Genomic DNA, 26,413 nt, shown 5'->3' with positions numbered 1-26,413 from the left:
TGACAATATAAACATAAAGTTAGTTTAGGCTCCATTTCACATTTTCCAAAGTAACCAGCAAAGATACCGACATTGTTCTGGTTGTGAAGACATTTCATTGTTTTTTTAAATGTTTACATCATAAAATCTCGCGTTTCGTAGAAATGTGCTTAAAATATGAATATGCGTGACTTTAAAACGATATGGTAAACACTAACTTTACACATGCTTTTAATACATAATTAAAATACCCCTTACCAATGATTTAGAACCCCATCAATCAAAGTAAAACTAAAACATTTCAGTTTCTCATCATATCATTGCATCCTGTCTCCCGTTTGATATTTAGAAGAAGAAATATATAATTGTTTTTAAGATCGTCAATTCTAACGGTATTAATTTAAAATTGATAGCCATTTGAACGAAGGGAGTAATACGTTTCCACTTTTTATTCCCCTCCTCTACAAAATTAAGTCAAGATTGGTCAGTTAGTTCCCTGGGAGAAGCTTATACATTGATGGTAATACATTAGAAAATTAAATTTCCAAACCGGCGTATTTTCACTCAAATGTGTTCTCACGTGTTCATAACGTCGAAGTCAAAACTGTAGATAAGCATCGATTAGATGAAAAAGAAGCGAGGTATTCTGAAATCCGTGTAAAAGGTGTTCCAAAAAGGGGTGAGAACAGGTGAAATAAACGATGATGACACATGCATGTTATGAAGGCGCATGCCTAAGTTCATATTTAGGGTTGAAAAACCATTATTTTATTCTATGTATCAATAAATGCCATAATTATCCTTTATTGTGACAAATATATATCATATTAGTTATTGCAAATTATTGTCACGAATGGTCCGCAATAAACATGGCCGGAAAGTAAAAATGGGGGAAAATCCACTATATAGTAGGTTTTCCGTGGGGGTAATCTGGCTATAAAAAGGGGGAAAACCCACTATATAGTCAGCTTTCCGTGGGGGAAAAACTGCTATATAGCCATTTTTCCGGGGGGAATAACTGCTATATAGCCATTTTTCCGGGGGGAAAGATGGCTAGGGGGAAAAGGTACTATATAACACCGGTAGTTTATAGATTCAGAAATCATACATTAAAAAATTAAGCTCAAATTTAGCTAAATCTGATGGTTATTAATTGTATTATTATTTATAAAGACAAATTCACACACTATGCACATAACTTAACATAAATTTTACTGTTCAGATCTTCATTTGTAGTTGAACACAAACATGACAAAATTTCTAATCGAAACAGCAAGCGTTTTATATGTGAGCATCTATCAATATGCAATTGCAATGGGTTTTGCTTATGTGACAAAACAACTGTTGTGCAATACGCGCCAGTTCTACAAAGCGCCGTTGTAACGAAGAATATTGACCCGGGTTGAAAATTGACCCGGGGGTCATTTTTCAACGTTGAATATTGACCCGGGGGGTCATTTTTCAACGTTGAAAATTGAGACCAAAATCGTGAAATTTATACCCAGGGTCATTTTTTCAACAGTATGAGAAAGATATTTCTAAACTCTGATGTCCTCGACCCGTTGAAAATTGATCCTGTTGAGAATTGACCCAAACCTCAGAGTTTTGATCTGAACTGGAACTTACTCTACACGGTTTAAATGTACAATCATGCACATATTTGAAAGTTTCAGTTTTAAAATGTACATAGTGTCCGATACATATGCGGACGTGGCTAATTTCTTTTAGGCTGATATGTCCAATTAATCATTTAGTTTTTAGATTGAAAATATGATATCCATTTATTATTACAATACTATGTTTAAAAGCTAAGAAGATGACCGTTTGCTTCGGAATGGAGCAGGCAAGTAGGGCTAGAATATTTTTTGACATAGATGACATGGTTTTCATTCCCTCATGTGACAGAATTTAAAGTTTTAACTTGTCACAATCTCTGATAAATATATCTAACAAACATATTGTCCGTCACTTTTAAGGCAATTCAACAATTTTCATATATACTGGTTTATTTTTATACGTATATATACAGCATATACATATTTACACATGTTTTTAATTTTTTACGACTTAAAAATGATTTTTCATAAACTTGTCTGATTAACTTTATTGAAGCACCATCCAATTTTCTGCATATACAGTCATGGTTCTTCTTAAAAATGCAATTTATTTCTATTATTTTGAGTTTTCAATTCTATTATTTACCTGTAAATTAGAAACACAGGCAACTGACGTAATATATTTTCTCAAAATTAAAAACATATACCCTCTACAGCAAAAATGTTATCAATTTAAATAAAAGTAGGTTTGCATCTAAATATACAGTCGGAGGATGGTTGATCTAATTATATTAATGGTATATACATTAAAAAGGTATGCGAAAAGTATACAACTGATAGATATGTTGTTTGGAGCAGCTGTATCAAGGAAAAATCCGAATTGCTTGAACATGTACAAATTGAAGCAACCAGGACAGTGACAGGGATCAGAGTTAATTCTTCTAAAATAATTTTATATAGTGAGCTTAATTTGGAAACCTTGCAATCTCGAAGGGATAACCATAAACTAATTATATTCTACAAGAATATAAATGGTTTAGCACCACAAGATATGTTAGATTGAATTCAATCATATTTTCTAACTGAACATGCATATAATCATAGATCGAATTAGCTTTTTTACTATCTACCACTATATACTTATTACAATAGCTTTGCTCCGTCTACATGTAAATTATGGAATAAAGAAAATTTCATCAACTTTATCTTTCTATTAAGTCAAAACTTAAAAAAACAAAATATACCTAGAGTTTACAAACCTTTCAGTTAAGACAATAGGAAATATTCTACGTCAATTACGGAATAAAGCTAGTAAAGCTTACTTTTTTAAGGATTTTTTTTCTGATGTGAGTCGATGTTTATACTGTGGGTCTGAATCTGAAGGAAATGTGATTTTTCCCCTGGATATCCAAGATACACTCAACAAAGAGACGAACTTTTTAAACAACTTCTTGACATTAGTGTACCATTTTATATGAACTATATACTTTGTGGTAGTTCTGATTTTTCATATAGATAAAATTGTAAAATTGTTTCCCATGTTTATACTTATATTAGATCTCCAAAGCGTTTTTGCTTCTCTTAAGGTACACTGTTTAAACCTATTTAAGTATTATACCTGTATATTTACTTAATATATAGTTCCATTTTATTTACTGTTCTTTTCAAATGGGCTGGATCATGAAAATCTCATTCTTGTGTTTGTATCTCTGCAGGTATAAATGAAGGTGATATGTTTGTTAATATAGGTGTGAGTGAACATGTCTACCAACAATATGTCATACAATCATACATGATAAATATTCAGATAATTATTTAATATTCAAGTTCAAATAAGAATACTTATTTTTAACTATGTCTAATATACACATAATATACACATTTAACACGTTTAAATTAAATAAATAATGTAGGTGGGTCAATCATCTACTCCAACGCTGCTGTATGATCTTCTACTACTTATTTCTATTCAAAAAATGCAATTTACCAATTTATTGACGAAAACAATTACTGTTAGTAAATTTATGATAAATTTTTGTGATCAAAGCAATTTAGAAACTTTAAAGCAAAATTCTATTGTCATCCTGTACAAAAATTAGGTTGCTAACTTGCTGCAGATTCCATGAAGCAGATTGTTAATGCCTAGACAAATTAGCGATTTGATTATATTTAGTTACATCAAAAGTTATTCTAACGGAACAAATAAAACACCAAAATTCGGCTTTCAAGGTATAGTTACTACAGCATTGTTCATGAAAGAGTACAATCATGTTAGCATATCATCATTTTGTAAACTGTTATTGGCTGGATGGGTGTGAATACAAAATTCAGACAGTCACAGTTTTAACAAACTGAGTGGGTGCAAACACAAAAATCTCAATATGACATACTGTAATTTTTTTTATTTACACCCACTCAGAAAATTTACAATGAGCAATATCAATATTAATTTGTGCTTCTTTGCTGTTGAATTTTTAACCGGTTTCATGATCAAAATTCCACGATGCGGGTCAATTTTCAACGGATTAGGGTCTTTATTCAACACCTTTGGTCTCAATATTCAACGTGGAAAAATGACCCTCGAGTCAATTTTCAACCCGGGTCAAAATTCTTCGTTACACCGTCCTTCTCTCTACTCCGTCACGGTTTCCACGCATATATCTTAGTGACAGTTCAATTCCAGGTTCAGACGGCAATGTCTTAATTCAATACTCGATTGGAAATTTTCCTTGACTGTGCCCCTGGAACATCCCATGGTAGTCTCGTAGACGTAGCATTATATAAAAAGTGCCTGATTGGAAGGGTAACAGTTGAAATAGACACCCTGAGAAAACCGTTGTCAACCGACGCGAATGATTTTTCCCATCCCATTTAAGATAAGCAATTATGTGATACTTCTAATGTTTAGGTGAACTACTAGTATACAAGTATATCAAGGACGTTGTCAGCCATTGGTCCGAGATTGACCTCAATATCAGCGGATAAAATCGATTAAGACTGCGTTATCCGTAATGCATCTGTATATTGCAGTATTTGTGGTGAGGATGACACATGATTTGAATCTTGAATACATTTTCGAGAATATATAGTACAAAGTGTTTCGGTCTTTGACAAACATCTGCATGAAAAATAAAATAAGCCGATTGTAGCAGGATATATTGCTCAATAGAGTTATACATGTACATAGCTATTGTTAAAATATTGGAATTGAAAAAAAACCAGTCAACATAAGAGGCTGCAATCGATATGATAAAATAATGCCGTTTAGAAATATAATGCCACACCAAAAAAATGGCCCGTATAGAAAAGTTGCGCAAACAAGTATAAAACATTGAAATCACAAAACATATATACCGGTATGACAATTAATAACGCGTTGCTCAAGTAGAGTTTCAGAAAAAAATTACGAGAAAAACAAATGTAAATTGAACAAATGTGAAGGTAAACATGAAATGAAAAAAAAAATTTGAGGAAACAGAACAGCAGCTATAGCGATCAAACAAAATTTTTTATATATCATATTAACCTTTGTTTAATTTATGTTTTATATGAACGAATTTCAGTCCAATTATGTGATTAACACCGTACGATGATTTAAATAATCAAATTTTGGAGACAAATAAGCCAGAATATATAGGATTGATTGACCGGGGCGGTTTTATTTGGGAACTCATACGGATTAACTGGGTAATTGGGTCTTTTTGGGTAAGTCGATGTACCGTACAAGGACTCACCTTGCGCCCTCTGGTGGGAATGTTGAATGACTGGAGTTAAAGTCGTAAGGTATTTACCATGTTTACATTTTTGAGTATTCAACATTATTTTAGTGTTTAATGTGTTTACGGTTTCGCTTTTGGCGAGCACAGCAGGAAGTACGCATACCTTGTAACGAATCAGTGTGCTGTTTCGTCGTACATGCGAAATGTTTTTATTTGTTGTTCCAATCATGTTTCTTTGTCCTTCTAAACTGTGGCATAGTATGAAACTTCCACACAATTGAAACTGATCTTAGTTTGCGTTACTTTATGAAATTAAACCTTCATGTAAACACTTCATAATTTAATTGAAGATAATGAACTGCAATCTGCCCTTGTTTTTCCTGTAATATTTTTTTCGGTGCTACCGTTCTGGCGAGCGCAGCAATAATTGCACATACCTTGTGCATCATGTATTTAGGTATCAACGAACGTCAAAGAATTTTTGAGAGAGTATTGCTCTACAATAAGTATGCCAAAAGTACTGATTTTAATGGTTACGATATATACAGCGCAAACACCCTACCCCTCTCCCGAGCGAGAGAGAGAGAGAGCTAGCTCAGTCCGTTTGTAGGTGTGTAATTTCCCACTTTTAAATTTAATGGTTTGACTAAATGCAATATCAACATAAATTTTTTAACTGTTTATTTTTTCTTTTTATTTCTTTTTATTTAGTTCAAAATATCCTATTGTTTATTTTCTCCCTACACATATACTTACCTGCCTACTGTACATGAATGTACAATTAGCTTAAAAATGGATTGATAAGACAGTAAAGTATGGCTTTTGCTAATATATATTTATATAATCTCTATATTAAAAAAAATTTAAACAAATCATATGTCAATGAGGCAGGTATCGCAGTCGATACGTATATTCTAAATTTATCGCGGGAAATATACCGCGAGAGAACTGTGACGTCATCCATTACTTTGTTTGTCTTTATTTACGTATCTCGACTCAATACGAAGGTATGGAAGCATGTAACAAATCTCTTGAGGCTCGCCAAAGCATATGCGGTACTCAAAACGTATCTTCAAACCTAAAGACACCGTAAATTACGAGTTAAAAGTCAGCCATTTTTGGCATAGCACCACGGGTGAAAACATTAGAGAGCATTATGGGAGGTAGACAAAAAATTTTGTTTGATGAACTGTAGGGTTAGCTCTTTCTTTTTCCCACGCACACTGATTCTTAGAGCTCGCTGAAAATTAAAACACTATGACGTACCCTATGATATATCGTCTTCAAGGACCGAAGATTCATTAATGAAAAACAAGCAGTGTTGTGAAGATGAATTAAACTGACAGGACAATTAAGTGCAATCGTTGAATTTAGGACCCATTAATGGCTGCACCCGTAATTTTGTTGATAAATTTATTCTTTGTATATTGAAATAACGAAATGTAAAAATGTTAATCAACTTATGTTGACACAGCAAGATATGATTGATATTCATGATATATGTCTTAGATTTCATAATCATTACTTATTTAATCTAAAAATTGTGTGAGGTATTCTAAATGACTTCTGAATGCCGAGAGGAGATGTTAATATTTCCCATAATAAATCTCTGTAAGAAATCCGTTTTTGTTCCTGTAAATTTTTACGAGTGGAAAATGGTAATTGAATGAAAGTATCTTGGATATTTTCCCTTTCATCTATATCAGATGCACTTTCACAGGTATTTGTTTAATTTTTTATGAAAAATTGTCCAAATATGTTGCATAAATATCTTCGGACAGACTATAGGTAAACTACATGGGTTCTTTAGGCCAAAATTGAAAATATTTATGTTTCCCCTAACGCGACCAATCCAATTGTTTTTTTAACACATTAAAAAGAATCTTTTAAAAAAAAAGAAACCTGATTTTATCCAAATTCGTTTTTAAAAGACCCACATTTTTTCATTTTACAATCATTTTGATTGCCGCGATCATCAACATGGGCCAAATAGTCTCCCTTTATGATCAGTAACTTCAAGACGTTTCAACAGTCTCAGTTAACCCATGTTGTGATTAATCAATTGTATTATCTTTTATGGGTATAAATAAGGGGTGATGCAACATGTACATGTAGCTTAATTTACAACCATTGTCTATTACTTTTAGTGTTGATATTACAATTGGTTGGTAACTTGTAATTAGTTAATAAATCTGCAAAATCACAAAACTGTCTGCCTACATTTTAAAAATTAAAATGATCCTCTACACAACGTTTGTAATTGGGTCAAAGGTTGGACTAATACCTTCAAAATACACAGAAGTACAGAGTTGATTTTATTTGTCATTTAGCTAACACAATTACAAAAGATTTCATCTTTCGTCCTGATGCATTTTATTTAATTTTGAAAAAAAAAATTGTGGAAAAAAAATTGGGTGCGGCATACAAAAAATTTAAAACATTTTAATGGCTGCCTAAGCATGTGTATAACCGTTTGATTCCAGTCATGTTTGTTATCATAAGGATGCAAATGTCTTCTTGCATTGACAGTTAAAGGGACTTAGACATGATTTGAGGTCAAAATTTTAAATTTTATTTTTCTGTTTATGGCTTACGGCCATCAAGTTACTTGATAATCTTTATGGCAAAGAGTTCTTAATAATCTGAACATGGGTGACACAAAATAGTTCTATTCAGATGTTGTTAAGTTTACTGTTTGTTGTTTGTAATTAATATCTTTAAGCAAGATTATATTTTTCAGTATGTTAATTATCACTTACGTTATTTTACCAATATAAAAATAATTTTGTTGAATTTAAAAACCATATTTTTCGGGGCATAGGCCGGTATTTTTTCTCTCCATTGCACAAGCCCCGGCTTATCGTAGGCTCAAAGTTGAAAAAAAAATTAAACGGTAAAATATAAAAATCCACTGTTTTTATCCATTGTACTGTTGTAACAGTTTTTTATAAGGGTTGTTATTTTTTCATCCGTTTGAACTATTGTTTGATAGTTGTCCCGTTGATAATTTTTGTAATGACATTGTGAGTTATAAAATGTATAAGGTATTTCCTTACAACCCCAATCAAAAGAATTTTTTTTTCCCACATTCCTGTATGAACCCTGGAAACTATTATTGCGTAGAGAAAAAGAAAACGAAACCAGGTAGAATGTAATATGACAGAATTTTTGTGAATATTTTCATGTATATGTTCGTTGGAATCACTGGTTTTGGGTGCAGAATAAATCAAATGCTTTGTGTTTTTACAATTACATGTAATTTTTAACTTGTTTTCCGAAGGAAAAATCCGGTTATTAAAATCGTGAAAATAGCGGGCGGGCGGCTGCCAAAAGGGTACCCTCATTGTACGGATAACTCCTCCTACAGTTTTCAAGATAGGAAGTTGTTCTTTTGCAGATCAATTGTACATATATCAGAAGTGTGCATATTGCTAGGATTTTGATTTCCGATAATTTATGAAAAAAATACTAGCTTTTGACTCTGTCACTTTTTTGCAAAATATTGCATATAGGGTACCCACATTGTACGGATAACTCCTCCTACAGTTTTCAAGATAGGAAGTTGTTCTTTTGCAGATCAATTGTACATATATCAGAGGTGTGCATATTGCTAGGATTTTGATTTCGGATAATTAATGAAAAAATACCAGCTTTTGAACTTAGTCATTTTTTGGCAAAATGTTGCATATAGGGTACACCATTTCACTGGATATGGGTTGACATGGATTATGAATACAGTTCACATAAAAGAAAACCAGGTTTGCTGTCACATTGACAGCTTTTCACTTGTCTGTTGGATGAAATAACGGTATTCTGGTGTCGTTTGTATATACAAAGGTGTGAAACTGTGACTAAAACACAGCCTGGGGGCACGTAGTGTACACCGTTACACTTCATTGCATTAACTGTGTTTTTAACATTACAACTTCTCTGCATAATGGCAAGTCACTATTTAATTAATTAATGGAAAAGAACACAAATTAGATATTTTATGTATGGTATAATGGTATTTCATTTTCTCAATCAAAGCGATTATGGGAGATAACTCTATTTGAATATGAAACCACTTGTTGAGCTAATGGACGTCACAACCCGTATTTACAAGTAGCTTTCAAAGTATAACTTGATTAAATGAAAATAATTTAATTCTGGTTGTAACGCGGCATTTGATTGGATAGAAAATTTAAGTTAAATTTGTATAACCTGGTTTGCATGTTACAAGACACGTCACAATGCACCAACGTCAAAAACGTACTAATCCGCTTGACGTTACGCTTGAATTTTGAACAGATTAATATCATTTTTAAAAGTAAAACGGACTCAATTTGTACAGCAAATTACAGAAAATTAAATTATAAGGAATGAACTCAATATCTACCCAAGTTATACTCGTATAACCTGGGTTGGAGCAATTTACGCCTTTTTATAATCTGCTTCGCAGATTATAAAGCGTAAATTGCCCCAACCCAGGTTATACGAGTATAACTTGGGTAGACATTGAGTTCATTTCTACCCAAGTTATACTCGTATAACCTGGGTTGGAGCAATTTACGCCTTTTTATAATCTGCTTCGCAGATTATAAAGCGTAAATTGCCCCAACCCAGGTTATACGAGTATAACTTGGGTAGACATTGAGTTCATTTCTTAATTAAACAATAAGGTATTAATAAAATATAAAAGGTTTGGTAAAATATTATACTTAGTTCTATCAGACAGAAACACAGAGGTTGGTGTTGCAATTAAATTTAGACTTTGTAAAATTACGATACGTAAGAATATATCGATGAATACAGAATAGATTAATCAGCCACAAAACTTAGATACATTTTTAAGAATTGCTTAAAATATATATGTTAAGCAAATTTGATAACTTTAATTACTCTTTTAACTTTCTACATCGATATTCTGAAATTATATACCGTATAACGGGTAATTTTGACTGCTGTGATTTTTTACGAATTTGACATAAAATAGGGTTATTTGAATTTTTACGCGTAATTTTTTACTAATTGGACGTGTCCGTAAAAATTAAAATCATCCGTGGTAAGGTAAAAACCCCTCCCATCCCCTATTGATGGTTAGGAACATCTGTCAATATTAATGTGGATTAAAGCATATTATAATTAAAACACTTCCACCGGTTAAGAATTTTCTTTCACAGTATTCAACCAAAAATTACCTTTTAGAAAATTTTGTAAAGTTAAAAATTTTATTGTCCTCAACGGGATTTGAACTCATGACCAACAGGTTTGTAGCGAACCCACTAACCCACTGAGCTACGCTGTAAGATATCGGCAACAATCGGAAAGAAACTATCTAAAATATTGTACTTGATTTTATTGTTTTTTACGATAAATAATACGACACAACGTGAAGGTGTCACATTACTTGTAAGTAATGATTTTTCCAATGAACAAATTAAATGTAAGACTATTTATTTAACAAATTTTTTAATGTAGCGGTCCCCATACAATTTGCCTCAGTTTAAATCAGCCAGTACCAGAATTGCATGCTTCCAGATTTACTTTTTTGCATACTGCGTCATCAAAAAGTGGTGTATAGAGCCACCTTAAAAAGCGTCATCAAAAAGTGGTGTATAGAGCCACCTTAAAAAGACAAAATAGCGCAAAAGTGTTTTGTTTATTTCCGTTCTATTTTCTGATATTTCATTAATTAGTGCGACCAAACAATGGCTGGCAACTGGGTACCGCTCGACTGTCTAGTCTCATTTCAGAAGGAAATCAGATTGTGGTGTCTGCAACCATTGCCAGTTACCGTATTTTTCGGAAATTAGGTCGATACTTTTTTTTCCTGACACAAGGAACTTGCCCTATTCATCGCTTCGCCCAATTTATGTTTTTTTTTTTTTTTGGTTGGAAAATTTGATATGAAATTTTGCAAAAATTTATGCAACCCTCCAATAAAATCATGAGTGTTTACTATAATACTGCTTGAATTACTGTGTAAAAATCGTATTGATTTTAATCAATATACTGTAGTAACTTATCATTTAAACAAAATTAAATGTAAATAGATTTATTTCTTCTTACATTTCTTACTTAGATCACTGACTGAATCATCTTTCGATCATTATTATATGCTGTCATGCATTTTGATCGTATGCTTACGATAAACAGGAAATCGATTTCGCGCCGTAAAAGTAAAATGAGAACCGTACAAAGGGTAATTACGGGGGGAAAATGTCCTCGGGTTCCTCGGGTTGAAATAAAAAACAACCAATTAATTTTCATAATAGAATACATGAACAAGTTTTTTTTTCTGTATATTCAACATATGAAATTTTAGCCAGGTGTCTCTGAAATCAGTCTGGGTAGCGCTTACTTTGTTTATACACAGTTGAACTCTCGGCACGTGCTACTCATGCCCGCAGGCTTCAATAAGATCAGAGGTTGACTTGTGTGTATATACACAGTAAAAAGTCACACAGAGACACAGGGTGGCATGTGCTACCGTAGTCATGCCTCCAGGCTAGGATACTATCCCCCGGTTAACACCAGTTTGTGCACATGGAAGGGAAGTAATAAAAAACGATCTTAAATTAAAACCGGCCATACTGAATTAATTGGTTTGAAAATTTTGATGCAATTTCAGACATTTTCTTATGATGTTGTCAAAAAATACATTTTATTTCCCTTTTGTTTAAATCTGTAAAATAAGATTAAAGGCTACTATATGATAACGTTATTGGTTTAAACCATTCATTCATTAGAACTAGTGGTAATTTTTTCGACCAATTCTTCGAAGTCGACCTATTTATACTTTTTTTTATTTTTTGGCGAAAAACGGCCTCCTTCGCCCAATAAACCATATCGACCTAATTTTCGAAAAATACGGTATTTTGCCCGGGAAAGTGAATTAGTTAAAAATGTTTTATAATATCACTGTTTAATTTTCAAACAAAATCAGTGTTATCTATATTATATGAACTATTAAGTCATGCTTTGTAATTTATTGCTTTAAATACCTAGAGCTAAGTTAAATGTATGGCTTAACATGGGTTTGAAGTTTTGGATGCCAAACATGTCCACTGGATGTGTTCCCTTATTGCAAACATTTGGCATGTTTGATAATTAGGTACGGAACAACAGGTGTGAATTGTGTTTAGATAACAATTATAGTCTTCCATCTACATGAGATTAACCTGTATTTGGGCATTGTGTTTATAAAGAAATAAATAATGAATATAAATGCAAAGGAGAAAATTTTCAGATCATATTTTGCATGCAGGAAATATTTAATAAAGATATAAGATGTGGGTTAGGGGATACGACTTGTAATTTAATTGATGAATTTAAGCAAGTAATTGTAATTTAATTAATTACTTTCCATTGTAATTTACCCCATCCCTGGTTTCAATCAAATGTTACTTTTTCTGTTGATAATACTATTTAAGAACGCATTGAATCAGTTTATCTTGTTTGCCACGAGTCAATTTGTCAAAGAAATGGTAATTCCTTACTTTACATTATTTGTAAACAGATATAAGACTTGAGCTTTGTTTACATAACAATGATTTATTACGTCTGTATCTCTTATAACTTTAATTCTAACATTCAAATTTTGATGAATCATTCAAATAGCATAAGAAAAAATATTTTATACATAATGCTTTCTTTCATTATATTACCATGATAACTGTATCAGTACTTCAATTTTTTTTTCATCTTTTCAGATTAGACATTGCTTTGGTCATGGAGCAGATGATGAGACAATAAGAAACAAATGATGTTGGCTTTGTAAATTCTTCAGTTAAAATTTTAAGTATGGCATCATCAAGCACTGAAGTCTCCAAATCTACTTATACTGAGAGCCATAAGACACAGTATAGTTTTGCTGAATTTCCAGATGATTTGAAGGATGAAATGGTTATTGCATTAGATGGACTATGTTTTGAGGCAATTCAACAGTCTGTAACACTAAGGCCCATGAGAATTTTGAATTGTAATGCAGCAGATTCTAATAGTGGCAAGGCATTTTCTAAGGCATACTGTGAGGTAGAAATGGAGTCAAATAAAGTGTTTCTACTAGGAGATATATTTCGCTCTGGACTTGATATTCTTTTTGACTTCCTTGAAAATAAAAAAAACCCAGGAAGCAGACAGGAGCAGTTTGTGTTGAGCAAGTTACTCTCGTACATTAATTCAGGTAAGTCCTTCTAATTTTAAGAGCTGTTCTAAAAAAAAATGAAAATAAAATGAGAAATTAAGGGGTTTTTGTGTTTTAAAAATGTACACATACTAGAGCTCATTTCGAAATACCATCGATTTTCCCACTTGGTGACAGTCTTGTTTTCATCAGCAGCTCGCTAAATCCAGACACCCGTCTCTTCGCCGCCATCAAAGACATGCCGCCGAAACTCTCACGCAATATGACTGCATTATAGCTGGCTGGAACGTTTTGATAGCATTCAAAGAAATGCAGCTATCTTAATGATTATGAATAAGGACCGTTTAGTTTTCATTCACATAGATTTATATAATGCATGCATGCAAGCATATAAACATGCGTTTACTGACAAATGTTGCTTGCATTTTCATTTTTTGAACACAAATGGTCACAGATTAATTACATGGTTGAATTTGCATCGATGTGTTCACTTTCAATCTTCTCTCATTCAAGCCATAAGCGGTAAATTCTTAACTCCGCCTACTACGGTCCGATTGGACAAGAGTCTGTCATGTTTTAATCAGTGAAGATGCTATAGCATTCCTAACATACAAGTACGTAGTCCACTAACCTGTAAATCCAGAGATGTCGATAGTGCATACCAATGAGCTCAATTGGCTGCAACTATAATTAACGACATGAATTATTCAGCGGACTATAAAAAGAACAAAAATAAGGAGGATTTTTTTGGTATTCTGGCTCCACCATCACCATTACCTTAAAATCACTCAACTCATTCCCAACTCAAATCCTTTTTTTAAAAAATCATAAATTTGATGTCAATACTCAGACTTGCGACTGAGTATTATATTGACTTCAAAAAAGTTTGGTGATGGCGGGGCATGATGAAGTTCTATCTCGCTAAGCCAGCTAAGTTCTCTCTCTCTCTCTCTCTCTCTCTCTCTCTCTCTCTCTCTCTCTCTCTGTCTGTGTATATTTAAGCTACATTTTTAAAATGTACATATTAATAATACTTGATATTAGAATTAAAAAGCAAAACAATTGTTTTCCGATCTGCAGGTCCTATCTCAAGTGCTATTGTATTGTTTCTACCGAATGCGTTGTTGTGACAGCGGCATGCTTTTGATGCCTGCGAAGTTACAAGCTGACTGAGTCTAATGAGCGGCTAACGTAAACATAGGCTTTGACTAAGTGGGAAAATCGACGGTATTTTGAAGGAGCTCTAAAATTCAAAAGACCACTACTCGGATCATATTCGCTAGCCAAGGGTTTCTTGTTCGCTGCGCTCCCCATGAATCCTTGGCATATTGGGCTAATAAAAGTCAAAAAATTTTACCTGCATTAATTTGAATCTACTTAAACTGTTCGACCAATAAAAAAATGCAAAACATACCTGATGAAAAGGACTAACTTTAGTTTTCATTGCATTCCCGTTTAATACAGTGGATTTATACTTCATATGAAATTTTTTCGATATCATAAAATTGAACACAAGAAACATAATACAGATAAAAATATTTAGATTTTTTAAAGAAAGAACTGAAAGAATTGAAATTTGTTTGTCATTCTTCAGTTGCACAATATCATATAGGTTAATAAAATATTTTATGCTGGTTTCAGAAGCATAGCAGAATATACAAAAGAATTATATATGATAAGAGTTATGATAAGAGTTAGATTTGGCCCCCATAATTCGCCATTTTTTAAGTGTTTTGGGTACAATAAAATGTTAACTAATTTTTTTAGAAGAGTTGATATAAAATATATTTTTCATTTCTTTATTTGATTATTTGCACTCACTGGCAGTATATGACGTCAGAAGTAACGCCATTTCTATAATTCAAATAAAATCAGCCAAAAATTGACATTTTCTTATCTATTTACGAATGGGAAATATAGAGCGCATGCTTAAACAAGGAAAAATTTGTTGTCACTTATTAGTCTTGGCTAGATTCATATCTGATTAAAATATTTTATTTCTTCAAGAATGCGCTCTAGGTTTTCAGAAGGAAAAACTGCTTGAAAACAAACTATTTTACTCTAAAAATGCAAAAATGGCGGGAAAAGGTTGTCTTTACAATGTCATATTTCTAAATTGTGGGCACTTGAACCAAAATGAATATTATGTAAACACATCACATACATATCTGTACTAAGAAAACAAAGAATGAGAGTAAAATGATGTTCATTTTAGGGGGCCATTTTAGGCCCTTATCCTATATAGTCCTTTTTATTTTTAAACGATTTTTAGCTCACCGAGACGAAGTCAAGGGGAGCTTATGCTATACCGTCGGCGTCTGGACCTGGTTAAAGTTTTTGTTGCAGGTCCTGTATCTAAGCTGTTACTAGTCTTATCTTCACCAAACTTGCATGGATGATGCATCTGGACCTACTTACGGACTTGAAAGACTTGGATGCTGAATCTTGGTCCTAAATTTCAGATGCTGAAGAAGGTTAAGGTTTTTGGAGCAGGTTAAAGTTTTTGTTGCTGGTGCCCTTTGATAGCAATATCTTAGTTACTCATGGTCCTAAATTCACCAAACTTGCATGGATGGTGTGTCTTATGATACTGATCCATCAGACAAGCTTGAGTGCTGAATCTGAGCTATAGGTTTCGGATGCTGGAGGAGGTTAAGGTTTTTGGAGCAGGTTAAAGTTTTTGAAACAGGTGCCCTCTGATGATAATATCTTAATTACTACTGGTCCTTACTTCACCAAACTTGTATGGTTGGTGCGTCTTATAATACTGATGCACCTGAACGGCTTGAATGCTGAATCTGAGCCATAGGTTTCGGATGCTGGAGGAGGTTAAGGTTTTTGGAGCTGGTTAAAGTTTTTGAAACAGGTGCCCTCTGATGATGATATCTTATTTATTACTTGTCCTAACTTCACCAGACTTCCATGGATGGTGTGTTTTATGATACTGATGAACCTGACAGGCTTGAATGCTGAGTCTGAACCATATATTTCGGATGCTGGAGTTTTTTGGAACAGGTCACATGTTACATAGATAATAATACTATTTCAAACTTGCATAGTTGATTAAACTGTAATATAGTGAATTGCAGAGGAAGCTTCAGATGCAGAGCTTGATCTCCATTATCAAGGATGCTAAAAAATATATCTTAGTTATTACAGGTCCTTACTTCACCAAACTTGCATGGATGGTGTGTCTTATGATACAGATGCACATGATGGGCACGGATGCTGAATCTGAGCCATAGGTTGCAGATGCTGGAGGAGGTTAAGGTTTTTATTGCTGGTGCCCTCTGATGATGATATCTTAGTTATTATTGGTCCTAACTTCACCAAATTTGCATGGGTGATGCGTCTGATGATACTGATGCACCTGACAGGCTTGAATGCTGAATCTGAGGACATTTTTTTTTGGTGAGAGCTTGCATAGTTGATTAAACTATATTATAAATGAAACGCAGAGGTTGCTTCAGATGCAGAGCCTGATCTCCATTATCAAGGATGTTAAAGAAATCTCCTACCTCACTTAAACCTGCTTGATAGAAAGATGTGGTTTTTGTTAAATGTATAACATGATTCCTATGATAAAGCATTGTATGATATGAAACACTATTGTTTAATATGATACAATATAAAATCATGTGTTATATTGTAAAAAGTTATATAAAATGATATGATATTGTATCAATTTTTTGATATTTTATGATATGATATTGTATCATGATATTGTTCTGTATAGTATTATTTATTATGATACAATATTATATAATATTATATTGTATCTATCATATTGTATCATACGGTATTGTATAATATGATATTGGTTTCTGTAATATACAATAATATCATGTGAAATTTTATTATATGATATTGTAATATTATATATTATCGTATCATACGATATTGTATAATATGATATAGGTTTATAATATATATTATTGTATCGTATGAAACAATATGTATCATATGATATTGTATTATATAATATTTTAGTTTATCACATGATATTGTATCATTTGATTTGATACAATGTTGTATCAAATTATATTATATCATATGATACAATATCATATTTTGTATCAAATATTATTTAATATCATACAATACAATATCATATTTTGTATCAAATATTAAACAATATCATACAATACAATATCATACTATATTTTACAATATAATATAATATGTTTCAATGTTATGATGTATTATGTAATATGATTTTGTATCATATAATACAATATTGTATTATATCTAATGATGTTGTATTATGTGATCAAATATAATAAGGTTTACAACAATACAATGTCATTTCATATTTACAATATCATCATTTTATTGCAGTATTTTATTGTATAATATGATATATATTGTAAGTATGATAGGATGCAATATTTAATTTTATATTATTATATTGATTAACATATGAACATATGATTATCTTACAATTTTTTAACAGATGATATATGATTTTGTGTCAAATCAGAATCCATGAATATCCAAGATCATAAAGTATGATTTTCGTATAATATGATAACGGGGGTCTCATAAAGGTGATGTCTCATAAGGGTGATGCCTCGTCTCGGTGAGCTTTGTAATCTGTGATTACCTATGTTTCAATTGTGCGGTAGAGAAGCGTTTCATGATGATAAAATGAAGCTTTGTAAGGAGTAGGTTATAAGAAATAACATAAAAGAAAAAAAAAATGTATGCCATCTGGGCCCAGTTAATGTTTTTAGCTCACCTGAGCTAAAAGCTCAAGTAAGCTTTTCTAATCACTTTTTGTCCATCCGTCTGTCTGTAAACTTTTTACATTTTCGATTTCTTCTCCAGAACCACTGAGCTAATTTCAGCTAAATTTGGCACTAAGCATCATTGGGTAAAGGGGATTCAAGTTTGTTAAAATGAAGGGCCACGCTTTCTTTCAAGGGGAGATCATTAGGATTTATTGAAAATTTGTTGATATTTTTCAAAAATCTTCTTCTCAGAAACCATGTGGCCAGAAAAGCTGAAAATTGTGTGGAAGCATCCTCAGATAGTGTAGATTCAAGTTTGTACAAATCATTATCCCCGGGGGTAAGGTGGGGCCACAATGGGGAGTCAAAGTTTTACATAGAATTTATAGAGTAAATCTTTAAAACTATTTTTCTCAGAAACCAATCAGCAAGGAAAGCTGAAACTTGTGTGGAAGCTTCCTCATGTAGTGTAGATTTAAAGTTGTGATAATCATGACCCCCAGGGGTAGGGTGGGGCCACAATGGGGGGCATACTTTTACATGGGCTATATAGCGTAAATCTTTTAAAAATTTTTTCTCAAAAATCATTTGGTCAAAAAAGCTGAAACTTGTGTGGAAGCATCCTCAGATAGTGTAGATTCAAGTTTGTTAAAGTGCTATTATCAAAAAATTTTGTATTTTATTTCAATATGATAAATTGATAAAACATCATCTAAAAATAAAATACCATCAAAAATCTCTGTTAAAATATTCATTATTAAAATACAAGAAGATTCAAAAAGTAACTTTCTATGCGCATCATATATATCATACAATATTGTATCACATGTTACAATATTGTGATGTTTAATGTGATATGATAGTTTCTCATAGTTTCTCATATGATACTATACTGTAATCATATTATTATGTGATCAAAAACAATAATGTATAACAAGATAATCGGTTATATCATATGTTACAATATCATTTTTTTTTCCCTTGGACTGAAATGTCACACTTTCATTGGTTTAAACATAGCAGGTGATTGCCTTATATATCTCAATATTTGTTAGGTGAGAAATAATATAAGGCAATATGCCCGTCATAGGCCGATGCCTCGCCTACTCATTTCGACATTTCATAGTAATTAATACATAAACCATATGCCGTAAGTATTTGGAGTAGTTGCCCTTTGAAATTCTTTAAAATTAGAGTAGTTGCCCTTAGAATATTGAGGTCACATTGTTTTGTCTGGTGCAGAACAAAATAGCAGTGTCAGAATTTGCTCAAATCTCTGGAGAGAAAAAAGGGAGAAAACATTTAAGATTGAATTGCAACAAAACATTGTAAGTAAACATGGGTGGAGCAAAGATTTTTAAAGAGTATTTGGAAGGTGAGATTGAAAATTTTGAAGAGTTTAAATGAGTTAAATTGGATGAGACCTAAGGCATCTTGTACATGGCTTTGCATAGATCATCATTATTTGTGAATAAATATGTCGCTTGATAGTCCTCGGGAAAACAAAACACTTATTAGCTTAGTTACTGACTCACTACGGAAATATATTGGGTTGATCAATCTCATGCCTTCGCCTCGCCATCTATGCGATTGATCAACCCAATATATTTCCATAGTGAGTCAGTAAATAACCTAATAAGTAATAATGTCATTATTTATTGCAATATTGTAGTTCATCATATACTCTGGTTTCATCAATATTCGTTGAGTACCAATTTTCGTGGATTTCGTTGTGTAGTTGATCCGCGAAATTAAATGTTCATTGAAGTGCAATTTTTATTATCATTTTGTATTGATAGGGTCATTGGCCACGATTATACGTATCCTTGAAACTGTGATTTTCACTTTATCCACGAAAATTGATGCCCTCGAATATTAATGAAACTACAGTATTATATAGTATCATAATTTGCAATATCATATTTCATATTATTGTATTGATTAACATTGAATCTTATGGAAAAAAACCAAATGACTATCAAACTATTTTTAAACATATGAGAAACTTTGCAAATAAACTAGAGTTGGTTTAAAAGACATGTGGTTATAAAGAAAAAAGAAGAGTTTTGCCATTGTGATTTTTCCGCACCCCCCCCCCCCTCCCAATCGGCCTCATTAATTGACAGTGTTTTCAACTATGAGTGTCTCCAACATGAATCCCTCAAAACCCATTGTTTGTTGGTCAAGGTCATATCAGACCACACAAATATCCTTTCTTCAGAGCATTTATAAGAGTGTTTGAGTGAAGAGTGTGTAGTGACTTTGAAGCAATTTTAAAGGTGAAATGTAAAGGTCATAGCAGAATTATATGGAAAAACCCTGTTTGGAGCATATCTTCTCTTCCTTTGCTCAGTCTGGCTCATACTTCACCTACAAGGTGCCTTTTATCAAAGGATATGCAGTGACCTTGAATGATGTTTGTAGGTCAGGTGTCAAGGTCATATCAGATCAAGCAAAAATCTTTTTTTTAAAGCATGTATATTCTCCACTTAGCCTTATTTGGCTAATACTTTACTTAAACAGAGCTGTTTCATAAATTAATCACATGCAGTGACATGAACCAAGTTAATGTGAAGGTCATAGAAGATCTCTTTATAATCAGTTTTAGACCATAAATTATTTTCCATTTGCTTAACTTGCATAGATTGAACAAAAATTCCTGTATGTAAAGAGTAATGAGATTGAATTAAAAGTTCTAAGCCAGCTGGAAAGTTATAAGTAAAAGCAAAATTCTCAGAAAATCTGTTCATTATTTAAGTGGGGCTCTTTGAGATGGTCACCATTTCAAAGTTGTCTAGTTATGTCTATTGTTGCTCGGTTGAGCAATGTGGTCCATGGGCCTCTTGTTAGTAGGTGCATTTTAATTTATAATTTTATATTGTTATGAGTCTAAATAAAAATGTTTTAACAACACTGGGGCTAAAACATTGCTTAATATTTTAGAAAAGAATATGTTAAGACAATCGTAAAATGTATCTGTTGTTTAATTTTTTAGGTGATGATGAAATGTGTCTACCTACCAAAGACCTTGAGCAACTATCCGAGACAGAGTTAACCATTATGTTGGCTAATCACTTGTATGGGAAGTTGGCAACATCTTCTCGTTATTTGATTGACAAAAATTGTTCAGGCAAAAAAAAAAACTGCTGTTCATGTGGTCGAAATGAATGTAAACTGACTGGAATGTTTGGGGATACGAGTGTAGGTAAGGATATAGCTCATCCAAATCGCTCATGTGATGTCATGTTTGTCTTTTTACATGTTTTATTTATTTAGAGGAGACAGAAAACTGATAACATGACTTGTTGTTCACAATATAAAATATAAATAATAATAAGTAATAAAGTACAATAAATACAAGTAATAAATTAAAGACATTGGGGATGAACGAAAATATAGGGAATTGGATGTTAACAAGTTAACAGTGTAACCCTACCAAATGTTTAGTTTTATATCTTGCGTAGGATTTTCTTATTCTGGTAAAAAATAGTATTTCATGAAGGTACAATGTCAAAGATTACGTGTATGCAAAAATAAGTGTAAAATTCGAATATTTTAAAAAATTTATTTTTTGTTATTCTACCGAGGGACCATATGGCACAATATCTTTTGAATGCCCATTGTTGCTCAGGTGAGCGATGTGGCCCCATGGGCCTCGTGTTTAATATTTTGCATTTTGCATTCGGAAGTATAGAACGCAGGTCTGCTCAAGTACAGTTTTAACATATTTTGTTCTTCATATAATTTTACACATTTTACTATAAAATGGTACTTGAACAAGTCTGTACGCTATGCTTCTCAGCTTAAAAACCATCAAAAACACCCATATTTCGCTACAAAACATCAATTTGTCAAAATAAGACAATCTTCATGACGTCATGTCTACATTATGTCATCACTGTGGGGATAACCTTTTACACACTCATTTTCAATATGATTTCAACTATCTTCCACTTTATTTTTAAAGCGCTCTATAAAAATATAATTTCGGGGTGAAAAAATCCATTATAAAGCACATAGTCCTTTGTTGGTATTTTTCAAAAATCTTCTAAAAAACTAATAGGCCAGAAAAGCTGTAACTTGTATGGAAGCATTCTCAGGTAGTGTAGATTCAAGTTTGTTCAAATTATAGTCCCCAGGAGTAGGGTGGGACCACAATAGAGGGGATGGATTTTCACAAGAATGTTATGAGAAAATCTTTGAATTTTTTTTTCTCAAAAACTATTTGTTCAAATTATAGTCCCCAGGAGTAGGGTGGGACCACAATGGAGGGGATGGATCTTTGAAAATTTTCTTCACAAAAACTATTTGTTCAAATTATAGTCCCCAGGAGTAGGGTGGGACCACAATGGAGGGGATTGATTTTCACAAGAATGTAATGAGAAAATCTTTGAAAATTTTCTTCTCAAAAACTATTTGGCCAGAAAAGCTTAAACTTATGTGGAGGCATACCCAGGTAGTGTAGATTCAAGTTTGTTCAAATCATGGTCCCTGGGGGTAGGGTGGGGCTGCAATGGGGGATCTCAAGTTTTACATGTGAATGTATACAGAAAATCTTGAAAAAATCTTCTTCTCAAAAACTGTTTGGCCAGAAAAGCTTAAACTTGTGTGGAAAAATCTTTAGAAATATTTGGGGAAAGTTTTCAGTCTTGTAAATGCACGGTTAATACGGATTTAAGTTTGATCAAACCATGATTCCCTAGAAAAAAGGGGGACCACAAAGTTGGGGGGGGGGGGGGGGTATATAGGAATAGAGAAAAATTGTTTACAGGTACAACAACATAAAGGGATAAAGGGCTTAGTATTTACTATAAAAATATGTTGATAAAGATACACTGTACTTAGTTGTCAAGATATTTTGATACTGTAATGGTAATTTGATCAGAATTAAGGCAATTGTTGCTCAGGGCTATTGTTGCTCAGGTGAATGAGGTGGCCCCTGGGCCTCTTGTATACTTTAATTTTAAATAATAGGTTAAGAAAGCAATTAAGAAAAAAATGGACAAAGTATATACAGCAATGAACAAAAAAAAGTGGTTCAAAATATTAACAACATTGTATTACACTAATGTGTAAAGTGTTAATTCCAGCACTTGCACAGGAGATCATCTAGTGACCATAAAATCATCCTGTAAGAAAAGGGACTTGATTATGAACTTAAGAATAATTGCAGGATGAAAAATGGAATTTGATTTATATAGGATCTACATGATATGTCTTTATTGTCCAGATAGTTTGTATTATTAATTAAGCTGATCATGTCATACACATGTAATTAGTTTTCCTCAGGTGAGTGATGTGGCCCATGGGCCTCTTATTGGAGTTTCTATCATATCTTGGTTTACTCTGTAAATCATAAACTATGATTTTGATTTACAGTATATATGTATGGTAGTCCCCTGTAAGTGATGTCTAGCCCTATTAAGCTCTGTATATATCTGATTGATTATCTATGTTTGTGATATTTAATTTCTACATTTCTCTTAAAATTTAACTCAACTTTTTAAAGATTGGACTTTTATTTTTAGGAAATGGTCAAGTGTGGCATGGAAGTTTGGACATCATTATCAACAATGAATTAGTAGTTGAGCCTGTTGAAGAAAAAACAGAGAGCCCAGGGGGCAAATCCCCAGTAGAAGTAAAGACAAAATCAACTAGTTTGTCTAAAAATCCACAGATTATTGCAGAGACTGTTGTGTTTTCCTTTTTACAAAAACAAACACATCCAGAACGGACTAATTTCTTAACACCATGCATTGCTGTTGGAAGTTCAGAAATGTTAGTTATGTTTTATGATGCTGAGCATGATGTTCTTTTGGAAAGTTCCAAGATTCCTCTTTTTGAATTTGTGGAAGAAATGCCTAAAAAAGTTAATTTGGTAGCCATTTTGGTTTCTTGGCTCGTAGTTAATTATAAATACCTCTGTTCTGGCTTAACAGAAGAAATGATAGATTCATATAAGGCAGAACTCTTCTCTCACATAAAAGATAAAAAAGATATATACGAAAACAAACTGGTATTAGGAAATGTTGGAATATCAGTTAGCTCAAAGGAGAAAAGCAGAAAACGAGAAACAATTGTGCGCAGTAAATATCTCTTTAAAAAGCACCAAAAACTAAGTAGAATGTTATTTAAAGAGAAAACTGACTCAAGTGCTGAGAGTAGCGATGAGTAAATTTTCAATGGTGTTCTTTAGTGATTTTTGTTGTTTCGGTTTTTTTTATGTCACCAGAACTGAGAGCTCATTTTATTGAGCTTTTCTGATTAATTTTTAGCTCACCAGAGCTGAAAGCTCAAGTGAGCTTTTATGATCACATTTTGTCCGTTTGTCTGTAAGTTCGTCTGTAAACTTTTCACATTTTCAACATCTTCTCCAGAACCACTGGGCCAATTTCAACGAAACTTGGCACAAAGCACCCGTAAGCAGAGGGGATTCAAAGTTGTGAAAATAAAGGACCACACCCTTTTTCAAGGGGAGATAATTATAAATTATTGAATTTTTTTTTAGAATTTTCCAAAAATCTTCTCAAGAACCATTTGGCCAGGAAAGCCGAAACTTATGTGGCAGCATCCTGTGGTGAAGTAGGTTCAAAATTGTGAATTCATGACCCCTGGGGGTAGGATGGGGCCACAATAGGAGTCAAATTTTTACTTCGGAATATATAGTGTAAATCTTTAAAAATCTTCTTCTCAAAAACTATCAACCAGAAAAGCTGAAATTTAAGTTCTCGGGTAGTGTTATTTCAATGTTGTGAAAACCATGATCCCTGGGGAAAGGATGAGGTCACAATGGTGGGGTGGGGGGGGGGGGAATTTACATAAGAATATATAGAGAAAAATCTAAAAACCCATTTGCCCAATGAAAGCAACTTTAGATAATGTAGATTAAAATATGTTTAACTCAATGTCTCGAGGAATAGGTTGGGGCCATATTGGGGATCGAATTGTACAAAAGAGAACATTTTTAATGATTTACAAAAAATGAAATGTTATATGGTTTTACTTATATGCAAGCATTTCGACATATTGCTAATTCTTTAAAATTGTATAGACTTTGGCCCCTTGGCGATTCTTTGGCCTCACAAGGGGTTCAGAGTTTAATGTAGGTTTTTATACACTATATAAATAATTGTTTAGAATTCTTTAGAACTGCAATGCTAAACATGTGATATGTCTATAAAATCATCCTTTTAGAAAAAGGACTTGATTATAAACATAAGAGATCCAGGGTGAAAAAAATGGACTTTTATTTTTGCAGAATCTACATGTATTATACTTCATTGTCCAGATAGTTTGTATTATGATTCTAATCGATTCTATTTATTAAAACACCAAAGTCTGTCCCCATTAAGGATCTTCAGGGCTGACCCCTAAAATATTTAATCATTTGGATCTCAAGAATGAAAAACAATTTTAGAAAGATTTAAGAACAAGAAATGTTTGTATTTGCGAGACTTTTCGTATGAAATCAAGAGAAAGAGGCTGGCCTCTTTAATTAGGGGCCAAGAAACTCAAAAACTCTATTACAGATAACTTAAAAACGATTAAGATTTTGTAATGCATTATGTAAGCAAAGTTGTTTATCGTTACAGTATCTATTTGAAAAACTCATTGCCACACCCATTTATTAAGTGATAAGGGATTTTTTTTTTTCTGAAAGGGGGGGGGGGTGTGTGGTCTGAAATTGTACTGATTTTTAATGGTATCATTTGAAAAAGAAATCGCACGGAAGACCTACTCGTTACTCGTAACGAGATCGTATCTAGTTTTGGCTATTGTTGCTCAGGTAGCCATGTAGCCCATTAAAAATCTTCTTCACAAGAAAACTAAAAATTTGGTGTGGAAGCATTCTCAGGTAAAGTAGATTAAAATTAGTGTACATTCAAATTATTCTAAAAATTCAAATGTTGTAATAATGCAGTCATTTTGATTACTGTTGATTCACAATTGTTTAGATTGAGACATCTGGACATTCTTAGGCCAAACAGCATACATGTTAACCTACAGTGATGAAAAATAGGTAGATTTTAAACCGAAAAGCGGTAGCATCGCCCGCGGCCTTTTTCGCGTATATATCAAAGCACAGATTTTAATGTACTACATATGTAGTTAGTAATTAACGATATCAACTAAAATATAAAAGAATTTTGAAATTTAGTAATACATTTGGTATTAACACTAGCAATAAAAATGTTTGTATGCATTTACCATTATAATGATTACCGGTAAGCTATTTTTAAGGGAAACTATTTGAGTGCAGAGCCCTTAACAATTACCTTTGTTCAGAAAAATAGGTTAAGT

At 32.6% G+C, this 26,413-nt stretch overlaps 1 protein-coding gene across 1 annotated transcript; it reads left to right on the top strand.

The window, feature by feature from the left end:
• Positions 1-5,220: 5,220 nt before the first annotated feature.
• On the top strand, positions 5,221-26,094 carry LOC136272662 (uncharacterized). Its single transcript, XM_066074642.1, has 4 exons — positions 5,221-5,318; positions 12,949-13,421; positions 21,108-21,317; positions 23,641-26,094. Exons 2-4 carry the CDS (start codon positions 13,040-13,042, stop codon positions 24,285-24,287), a joined length of 1,239 nt encoding a protein of 412 aa, XP_065930714.1. The 5' UTR covers positions 5,221-5,318; positions 12,949-13,039; the 3' UTR covers positions 24,288-26,094.
• Positions 26,095-26,413: the final 319 nt, after the last annotated feature.

This window comes from Magallana gigas, chromosome 2 (assembly GCF_963853765.1).
Source record: "Magallana gigas chromosome 2, xbMagGiga1.1, whole genome shotgun sequence".
Lineage (NCBI taxonomy): Eukaryota > Metazoa > Mollusca > Bivalvia > Ostreida > Ostreidae > Magallana > Magallana gigas.
Note: the sequence above shows the minus strand (reverse complement) of the source record. Positions and strands in the feature narration are given on the sequence as shown.